The sequence below is a fragment of the Apodemus sylvaticus genome, chromosome 3 (assembly GCF_947179515.1).
Source record: "Apodemus sylvaticus chromosome 3, mApoSyl1.1, whole genome shotgun sequence".
NCBI classification, from domain to species: domain Eukaryota; kingdom Metazoa; phylum Chordata; class Mammalia; order Rodentia; family Muridae; genus Apodemus; species Apodemus sylvaticus.
In genome coordinates this window covers 133,521,705-133,531,867 of record NC_067474.1, presented here as the reverse complement: position 1 = coordinate 133,531,867, position 10,163 = coordinate 133,521,705, and the positions used below count along the sequence as shown (strand labels likewise).

The 10,163-nt window shown below is 42.8% G+C and overlaps 1 protein-coding gene across 2 annotated transcripts; it reads left to right on the top strand.

The window, feature by feature from the left end:
• The first annotated feature begins 294 nt into the window (after nucleotides 1-294).
• Nucleotides 295-5,820, top strand: LOC127680069 (olfactory receptor 2A12-like). 2 transcript variants are annotated; one of them, XM_052175650.1, is made up of 2 exons: nucleotides 295-310; nucleotides 4,889-5,820. In XM_052175650.1, exons 1-2 carry the CDS (start codon nucleotides 295-297, stop codon nucleotides 5,818-5,820), a joined length of 948 nt encoding a protein of 315 aa, XP_052031610.1. The 2 variants fall into 2 exon arrangements, with proteins under 2 accessions (XP_052031610.1, XP_052031608.1); XM_052175648.1 differs by lacking the exon at nucleotides 295-310 and having other exon boundaries at nucleotides 4,825-5,820.
• Nucleotides 5,821-10,163: the final 4,343 nt, after the last annotated feature.

Below are 10,163 nucleotides of genomic sequence, written 5' to 3'. Positions count from 1 at the left end.
CTTCCAAGGCTTCGGAACAATAGCAAGTTAAAGAGAGCATATTCTATGGGTGATATATCTGGTCCCCAATTCTTATGTGCATCCAATGACATGAGCCCTTGGGAGAGTTTTCTCTGTGCACCAGCATGGGGAATCTCATGTTGACTTTCATATTGATGCTTCATGGTTGACTCTTTTTCTTTTTTTGTCTCTATTTATGTGTATGAGCGCTTTTCCTCCATGTTTGTATGTACTCCATATGCATGTCTGGTCCCTGAGGAAGTCGAAGGGCTACCAGATCCTCCAGAAGTGGAGATGTGGATGGTTGTGAGTCATGATATGCATGCTGAGAACCAAACTAAGTCTTCTGCAAGAGCAGAAAATGCTATTTTCCCCCTCACAGCCACCTTTCTAGACCTCATTGTTGTCTCTCCATTAGCACCAGGATAGCTGGGTAACTTACTGTTATATTATACAGCAGAGAACAAAGGATTTTGGTTTGCCCCAAGGTAGTTGAGGAAGGAAGAAGAGTGTGACACAAGCATGGTCTCACTGCATGTCTGGACTCAGTTTGGACAAAAAAGGAATCACAATGAGAACTTGTGTTCTTGACCTGTGTATCAGGTGACCAGGTTCCAGCTCCTGTTCTCTGAGCTGCTCTTATTCCCCACTTAGTCTAGATAAGGGAATCCCTCATTGGCTGTTTCCTCCTGCTATTCCCCCAAGGGTCTCACTTGTAGTACACTTGTTGACAAGAATCTGGGGAATCATCTTAGCATCCCTTTTGGGAACGGAAATGAACCTTTTCCAGTTCTCCTGGGAAGCCTCAGAGAGGAGGCAAGGTCATAAAACTCTACTGCTGGTCCCACTGGGAAGAGATGAAGATGTCTGAGTTTGCCTTTGTTAAGCAGGATTTTATAGGCACCATCTTCAGGAGTCAGGGATACCTGCTCCTTGTAGAGGAATCAAAAGACTTAGGCCCTCAACTCAATAGCATCTTGGCATTTTTCTGGAGACTGGACTGCCCAGAATCCTGTCCCTCTCAACTCTGTTCCTTTAAGGAGAATTCCCCTTCAGGCTTGTTCTTGTAAGAGCCAAAAACAGCCACTGAGTGACACATCTCTGGATTTACAAGTGGTAAGGTGGTCACTGGTGTTTGGTTTGTGGGTGGGGTCAGACATAAGATGTACTGCAGGAGGTAGCAGGCAGGCCATCCATCTCCTCATCCTCTGTGTGAACATCTCAAACTCCCAGGCCTCTTCTCGTTTCCTACTCTTTTTTCTTCTCTCTCAACCTTGTTTCCTTCTTACCAGCTTCCTCCATTTATTATCTTAATGAATATTTACAGAGAGTTTGTCTGCTTTAAATCATATTGATTATAAAGAATGTAGAGTCCCGAATTCAAAGTTCTCAAGCGAATCAGAAAGCCCTATGCATAAGAGAGCACTGATGGTCATGGTCTCTGATGGTGACTTCTCACACCACAGAGAGGCAGTTTGAAGCACTTTGTGGTCAGAGCCATCATGATTTTCTTTCTTGGGGGTTGACACATGTAAGTCTGCTGTAGCCTAGCCTGGCCTCAAGCCCCATATATAGTTGAACATCACTTTGGATTCCTAATCCTAAACCTTTCTGATGTTGGCTTGGAAGCTTGGTGGATTGGAACTACCATGTGTAGCATTATCTGAGTAGACAAGAGGGAAATCTCATCAGGAATACTGGCCTATGGCTAGCTGTCCAGATTTATCTTGGGAGCTCTGTTCTGTGCTGAATCAAAATGAGCTCAAGTAGAGGACAAGACAGCATTCTTACCTTTCACTTGGGGGCCTGAGTACCAGAGCAGAGAAGGCAGTTACTGGGACCAGCCTCTGAGGCCGGACCACCTAAACTCCCACTTACTTCCTTCTTGCCAAGCTTGTAATTCAGAACAAACTGCCTTCTCTAGGCCTTAGGTTTTTACTTATAACGCATGAACAAAAATACTTTTTTCAGTGAATTGTTGTGATGTTAATCTAAGTTTAGTGAAACAATACCTACAATATACAAATTATCCAAAATAAATATCAGTTGTTTTTATTATTGCAAAGGTTAGGAAGTCAACTATTTAGTCATACCCTACTATAGATAATTCTTTCTCATTTATCTGGAAATTCTGTTAATAGGAAGAAAGTCTTCTTTAGGCTTCTTCAGACTATAACCAGCCAATGAATAAGAAATGCATGATGTATCCTGACTTGGTTAGGGGTGGGAGGTGGTAGTATAACCAGAAAGGCTTCCTGGCCAACCTATGGCCACAGTACAGGCAACACTGCATGTGCTGGTTCCCCCGCTCCATGGCGAGAAGCTAGGCAAGTGCCCTAGCATGGGAGAGAGGCAGGTGTGGTGGTGTCAGGAGATTTGTGGAGGTGCATGGAGATTTGTATCTGGAGACAGGGGAGGTGAAGACAGCTGTATCCTAAGGCTTAGTCTTCATAGACCAGACGGGTTAGGAAGGAGCAGTGTATGTGCCTTGAATGATGGGGCTGCAGAGCTGGTAAAAGGCTTTCAGCTGGGGCCAGATAGGACCAGCTGGAAAATCCTTGAATAACCTGAAGAGCAGTCTCATGAAGAATATGGTGACATAGATGATTGCTTAACCCCGAGAAAGGAAAGTGGACACAAAATCCTGCCCCTAAACAATACCTCATATGCAACTGATACCCACTAGGAACAGGGAGGTCAGTTTTTGTCAATAGAGTCTCGCTTCATGTATCAGTCACGCTCCTAGGTAAGTAAGACACATGCTCAAGAGCAGTTGGCCAACAGGAAAGTGCCCCCATGAGCTTTTCTTTTGTTTTCTTTCTTTCCTCTACTTTAAAAAAAGATGTTTCCTTTCTCTTTTTCTTTCTTTCTTTCTATTATATTTTTTGTCTTTAAAGAGAGTTTGGGAGGAGAAAGAACATGAAGTTGTCTATGGAGGACCTGGGAGAAGCTGTAGGAGGGGAAGATTATGATCAAAGTGCATTGTATGAAAATATTTTTAATTAAAAACATCATACATTGAAGAAAATATTTAAAGTCAAGGGTCACAGAGAGCCTGATACAAAAACTGCCAGAGGAGAGAACGGGTGTCCCCTGACCTGGGTGAAAGAAAGGATTCTGTGAGGGTGATGAGCTGTAGACTGGTCAGGAGAGGAGATGGGGGCAGGGAAAGTGAAGACTGGGGATGACTTCCAGTCTCTTTCATGTTTCTACTCCCATCAACAGCAACTCCTGCCTTAACCATCATCTTGCTCATGAGCATATGAGTGGAGCCCTAGCTCAGACTGTTTAGTGTTAGAAATATCCTTTACACATCTTTCCTTGAGCATGTGTGTGTGTGTGTGTGTGTGTCTATGTGCTTACACATTGTTTCAGAATTGTACTTAATGTTTGTATTGCCAGGCAATATATTAAATGAGCTTAACGTTAGGGAGCACAGTCAAGCCCACACTGAAGGATCATTTCAATGTTTTCCCCATTGGATCTACTCACACTAGTTAATACTAGACTTGTTACTGCAGCCATGCTGGTAGGGGTGTGGGGATGTGAGACTGAGAAGCAGGGCTGGGTGTGGCTCTGTGGTGTTCTGCAATGTCCAGATGAGAAATGGTGCTGGGAACCTCTTACCCTCATCAGTGCCTAATAGACAGCCGCCTCCGTGAAATGCCTTCAGTAGTGTTCTCTGTTCAACTGGAGTGTCTGATGCCATGTTTGTGGTTTCTAAGTCTTTGTATAAATATCTTGAGTACTCCTTTTTTGGTTTTATTTATTATCATTTTTTCTTCCATGGAAAGTGCTCTTTTAATGAAATACTTTGCTTACCCTAAAATGATAAATGTATGTATCAGGTTGGATTAAAGAATTTAATTATTTTAGATTTATCACTCAAAATTACAGTACACTCAGATTTTATTTTTTGTGGGGGAGAAGGACCTGGAAGTGAAAAAGAAAGAAAGAATTTTCTTGCTTGAATACTCAAAGGATCCATCAGCATCCCCTGGGAAGACTACAATGTCTGAAGCTTATTACATGCAATCGCATCTGTCATTACTCATATGACTGTATATATGTGAGCCTGTGTCTGACACACATTGGTTCTGTCTTCTTCATCAATTTGCTCATTCCCTTCTTCAGATTTGCCTGGTGTGTGTCTGTGTGTGTGTGTGTGTGTGTGTGTCTGTGTGAATATGTGTGTGTGTGTGTGTCTGTGTGAATATGTGTGTGTGTGTGTGTGCGCGCGCATGGTCCGATTCTGACATGGGATTCTTCCTCAGTTGCTCTCACCTTATTCATTGAGGCAGGGTCTCTCAGTTGAACCCAGTGCTCATCATTCCAGCGAGTGTCACTGCCCACTTGCTGCGGGATCCTCTGTCTCTGCCTTCCCAGACACAGACAGAGAGTATGAGAGAACATGTGACCTGTCATGTGTTGTATGGTTTTTCCAAAAGTTATGTAAGATGCTTTATACATACATGATTCTGAGTCATGAGTGTCATCAGCCTTATTTGATAGATGGAGAGACTGAGGCACTGGGAGGTTCAGTAACTTGAGAAGAGTGCACAGGATTCGACCACTGAGCTCAAAACCCACATCCCAGAAAAATATATATATATACACTTTTATAACAAGTGTTATTATTTATTTTGTGTATATACATGCTTGTTTACCGTGTGTGGCCTCTGGAGGTGAGAGCAGGGTGTCAGATCCCCTAGAACTGGAGTTAGACAGACCTTTGAGTTGTCTGGTTCCCTGAAACAGCACTCAGTGCTTCAGGTTTCAGCCTCTCCTCAGCCTCTATCTCCCCTTTCTGTCTCTATCGCTGCCATGTGTCAGGTGAAACATAGAATAATGGATTCTCTTACAGCCTCCATCATGCAGATGAATCCAGTGCAGAACCAAAGTTGGGTTTCTGAGTTCATCCTGCTTGGCTTCTCCAGTGACCCCACGACCAACAGCATCCTCTTCATTGTCTTCCTTCTCATCTACCTGAGCTCAGTCCTGGGCAACGGGCTCATCATCATGCTGGTCTGCCTGGACACACAGCTGCACACTCCCATGTACTTCTTCCTCTGTGTCCTCTCCCTGTTGGATATGAGCTATGTCACCACCACCATGCCCCAGATGTTGGTGCATCTTCTTGCTCACTCTCAGACCATCTCCTTCACTGGTTGCTGGATGCAGATGTATATGTTCAGTGCCTTGGGGATAACTGAGAGCATCCTCTTTGTGGTCATGGCTTATGACCGGTATGTGGCCATTTGCTATCCACTGCGTTACACTGTCATCCTCAACTGGGGCCTGTGCATACAGTTAGTGGCAGGGTCTTGGATCTGTGGTTTCTTTTCTTCTTTATTCCATACTTTCTTCACCATGAGTCAGCCATATTGTGGGCCCAACAAGGTCAACCACTACTTCTGTGAAGGTCCTTCAGTTCGTAGCCTGGCTTGCATGGATACTCACCTCATTGAGATGGTGGACTTGGTCTTGAGTGTTTTTGTAGTTGTTACTCCAATCTCCCTCATTGTGGCCTCCTACATTCATATTGCCAAGGCGATTCTCAAGATCAAGTCCACCCAGGGCCGCTGCAAGGCTTTCTCTACCTGTGCCTCCCACCTGACTGTGGTCACCCTCTTCTATGCTCCAGCGTCTTACATCTACATGAGGCCCAACTCCAGCTCCTCCCCTGAGCGAGACAAGCAAGCCTCACTCTTTTACAATGCTGTCACAGCCTTGCTCAACCCTGTGGTCTACAGTCTGAGGAACAAGGACATCAAGAGGGCATTTCTCAAGGTGATGGGACTTGGTAGGGTTGACTGGTGAACCAGCATCCTGGGAATCTGGGGTCAGAGCATTCACCATTGAAGAAAAGAACAGTGTCTTTGTTGTATCTAGCTAGTCTGTGCATTCAAACCAATGTAGTGCTTAAAAATTGGGACAAAAGATCATGAAGCCAAGATGGCTGTCTTGATTGACAGGCTACATGAGGTACAATCCCAAATAACTTAGACACCTTACTGGATCATAACTGCAATGTTTCATTTGCTGCTCATGTTTGTAGCTGTAGAGTGCAAATGACCTTCTGTGTTCTCACCGCCATCTTCAAGGAACCTTATATCCATAATGTCATCATATAACAGAAGGAAAGGAACAGTGGACCAACTCACTATGACTCAGCTTCTCGAGAGTGGCCTGATTCTCTTTCCACACATCCTTTTATCGACGGCAAGTAGTATGGTCCAGCCTGACAGCAGGAGGAAGGAGGAATTTTCTCTACAGATATGTAATTCAAATTATTGGTGTTGGGGTACAATGTGTGAAGATGTGTCCCTGTATATCCAATTGTTAATTCTGTTCCTACAAAGAGCTAAATACTTACATGGTCTTGGTATTGTTATTTCTATGGCTCATCACTGGTCTCATACTTTGTAAATATCCATTCTTCCTCATCTCCCTAAGGCAATGTATAACTGTATCTGATTGGCTGTGATAAATATATAATGGGCAATACCTAGACAGGACGTGGAGGGCAATACTTCCTGGGAGAAAGAGGTGTACACCAAGAGAAAAAAAAAAAAACATGTAGGAGATTCAGCCAAAGAATAGGAATGTGACTTCCAGGACCAGATTGGAGCAGAGAGGTAGAGCTAACCCACTTCTTTTTCTAAAAGCCAGGATTTTTCAAGTTAGGTTTACAGTATTCAAGAGACTGTCAAGCAAAAGGATTAAACTTTAACATATTATCCTCTTGGGGGAATCAAGATAGTTGTGCTATAATTTGACCATAATCTGATATGTTGGTTTCTCTAACCTGGTATAGTTCACAGAAAACAACAGCATACCTATAAGCCAATGCAAAACATGTTAACTGTGGATAGCATGATAGTAAAGACAGTAAAAGGTCAAGGCACTGGGTGTAAATAGCAGAGCAAGTGTTGTCATGACCAAATTAAGCTGACAATTTGTGAAAAGGAACTTGTACAGAACCAATAAAATACAAACTTACATATGAGTTCAGTGTGGTCTATGTGTAACCATGGTGACCTCTCCTGTGAAAGCATGCGCTGCTGAAAGAGAAGGTGCTGGGTTCTCATCAGAATCTCCCAATGTCTGCTCTAAGTTGTAGACAACATCCAAGGGTGTTTCTCCCCTTTGTCTGTCCACTGCATTTCTTCCCTATGATGGTGGTTCATATGGACAGCCTATCATCCTCCCTGACCAATCAGCAAGCTCCTCTTCAGTGCCTGACCTATTCTCCTCCTAATTAGGCCTCAGCCACTTCAAGTTTATTTGGTTGCCACATATTTTTGGTAAAATGTACTTTCCATTCATAGTTAATACTCAGTACTATGCTTTATGTATATATTTATCACATAGCCTAGGCTAACCTGGAACTTCCCACATTCCTAAAGATAACCTTGAATTTCTTGATCTCCCTGCCTCTACCTCCCCAGTGTTGGAATCATAGGATGTGACACCACATCTGGGGAATTTTTGATTCTTTGGTTGTATCCTTTGATTGTAAAAGTTTTCAATTTGGTAAAATCCAATGCATGCATTGTTTGTTTGTTTGTTTGAGACAGATTCACACCATGTAACTCTGCCTGGTCTGGCCTGAAACTATGTAAACTAGTGTGGCTTCAAACTCACAGAAATCATCCAGCCCTCCTTAAAGGCATACTCCACCACTCCTAGCCAAGTAGTTTTTATCTCTTATTATTTTTAGTAGATCTTAGATATTGTTTCTTGATTCGGTGTCATGAAATTTTACTCCTGTGTTTTAAGTTTATTTTTTTTCTAGAAACTGGGGAAGACCCTTGAAGACATGGGCACAGGGCAAAAGTTCCTGAACAGAACACCAATAGCTTAAGCTCTAAGATCAAGAATTGACAAATGGGACCTCATAAAATTACAAAGCTTCTGTAAGGTAAAGGACACCGGCAAAAGGACAAAACGGCAAACAACAAACTGGGAAAAGATCTCCACCAACCCTACATCTGACAGAGGGCTAATATCCAAGATATACAAAGAACTCAAGAAGTTAGATTCCAGGGAACCAAATAACCCTATTTAAAAAATGGGGTACAGAGCCAAACAAAGAATTTTCACCTGAAGAAATTCGGATGGCCGAGAAGCATCTTAAGAAATGTTCAACATCATTAGTCATTAGGAAAATGCAAATCAAAACAACCCTGAGATTTCACCTCATTCCAGTCAGAATGGCTAAGCTTAAAAACTCAGGAGACAGCAGGTGTTGGTGAAGATGTGGAGAAAGAGGAACACTCCTCCACTGCTGGTGGGGCTATAAGATGTGCCAGCCACTGTAATAACTACTTTCCATGGGTGGAAGTTCTTTACATCAGTGATAATGCAGTAAGGAATGATCATTTTCCTTTTGCAGAATATTTAACTGTAGACACTAATGTGCATAGCACAACAATTGATTGGGGAAAAAGAGTCAGCTGTCAAACCTGTAGTATGATTCTGATTCATTGCTTTTAAATAAGCACACAGACGAGAATATTAAAAATGGAACTACATTAAAAAAAGAAAGATCTTTATGTCCTTAACTAAAATTGTCAATGTTTTAGTGCTGGTATCTGGAATGACAATCTTTTTTTTTAATTTAATTTAATTTTATACTTATTTACTTTACATCCCATTCACTGCCCCCCTCCCATCCCCCATCCCCTCTTCCCCTTCTCCTCTGAGCAGGTTGGGGCCCCCTAGATATCCCCTCACCCTGGTACTTTAAGTCTCTGTGACTTTAAGTCTCTGTAGGGCGCATCCTTTCTCAGTGAAGCCAATCAAGGCAGCCCATCTAGAAGAACATATCCCACCTATAGCTTTTGGGATAGCCCCTGCTCCAGTTGTTCAGGACCCATATGAAGACCAAGCTGCACATCTGCTACATACATTTGGGGAGGCCTAGGCCCAGTCCATGGTTGGTGATTCAGACTGAGAACCCCAAGGGCCCAGGTTAGTTGACTCTGTTGGCCTTCCTGTAAAGTTCCTATCCCCTTCAGAGCCCGCAATCCTTTCTTCTAGTCTTCCATAAGAGACCACAAGCTCCATCCATTGTTTGGCTATGGGTGTCTGTATCTGAGTCAGCTGCTCGGTGGAGCCTATCAGAGGACAACATGTTCTGTTCTGCAAGGATAACAGAGTATCAGTAGTAGTGTTGGAGATTGGTGTTTGCCCATGGGATGGGTCTCAAGTTGGGCTGGTAATTGTTTGGCCATTCCCTCAGTCTCTGCTCCACCCACCATGCCTGAATTTCTTATAGACAGGATAAAGTTTTAGCTGAAAGTTTTGTTGGTAGGTTGGTGTCTCTATCACTCCACTGAGGTTCCAGCCTGGCTACAGGACTCCATATCCCCAATGGAGTGGCAATCCTAGTCTATTAAATTCTATGAGCATTTTTTGTTGCCCTTTGTCCTTCTTTCTACAGATTGTTTGGCCTTGTCATAGTCCCTATGCTATGGAGCTATGAAGACACGTTTGCCATGGCAACTCTTACAAAGGAAAGCATGCAACTCTGGCCTTGCTTACAGTCTTACAGGTTTAGTCCATTATTGATCACCATGACAGGGGTGTGGAGACACTCATGGCTCTGGAGCAGTAGCTGAGAGCTACATCCTGATCCACAGGCAGAGAGACACTGGACTTAGCATGGCCTTTTGAAACTTCAAAGTCCACTTCCAGTGACATACTTCTTCCAACAAGGCCATACCTCCTAGTTCTTCTAATCCTTCCAAAGTATTCCACTCTTTGGTGATGAAGCATTCAAATATGTTAGCCTGTGGACTATTCTTATTCCAACCACCACAGGCCTCTTCTGAGTCCCTTGCTATTTGCATTGAACTTGAAGATCCCTTTGGCAATTTCAATAGAGTGATGGCTAGTATTATGATAGTGGTGCATTGAGTCTGTGTATCTGTTTAGGATATTGACATCTTAACAATTCAGTCTTCTGATAAATGAACTACAGCCTTCAAATGACCATATGAACTCAATGCACATACACATATATATGTGCATGTGTTCTGAATGTGTATACATATATATATGTGTGTATATATATATATATATACACACTTAAATGCACATGTTTCAATGGATAAAAATGTTGTTATTTCCTTTTATCATTTTTTAACTTGCTATAC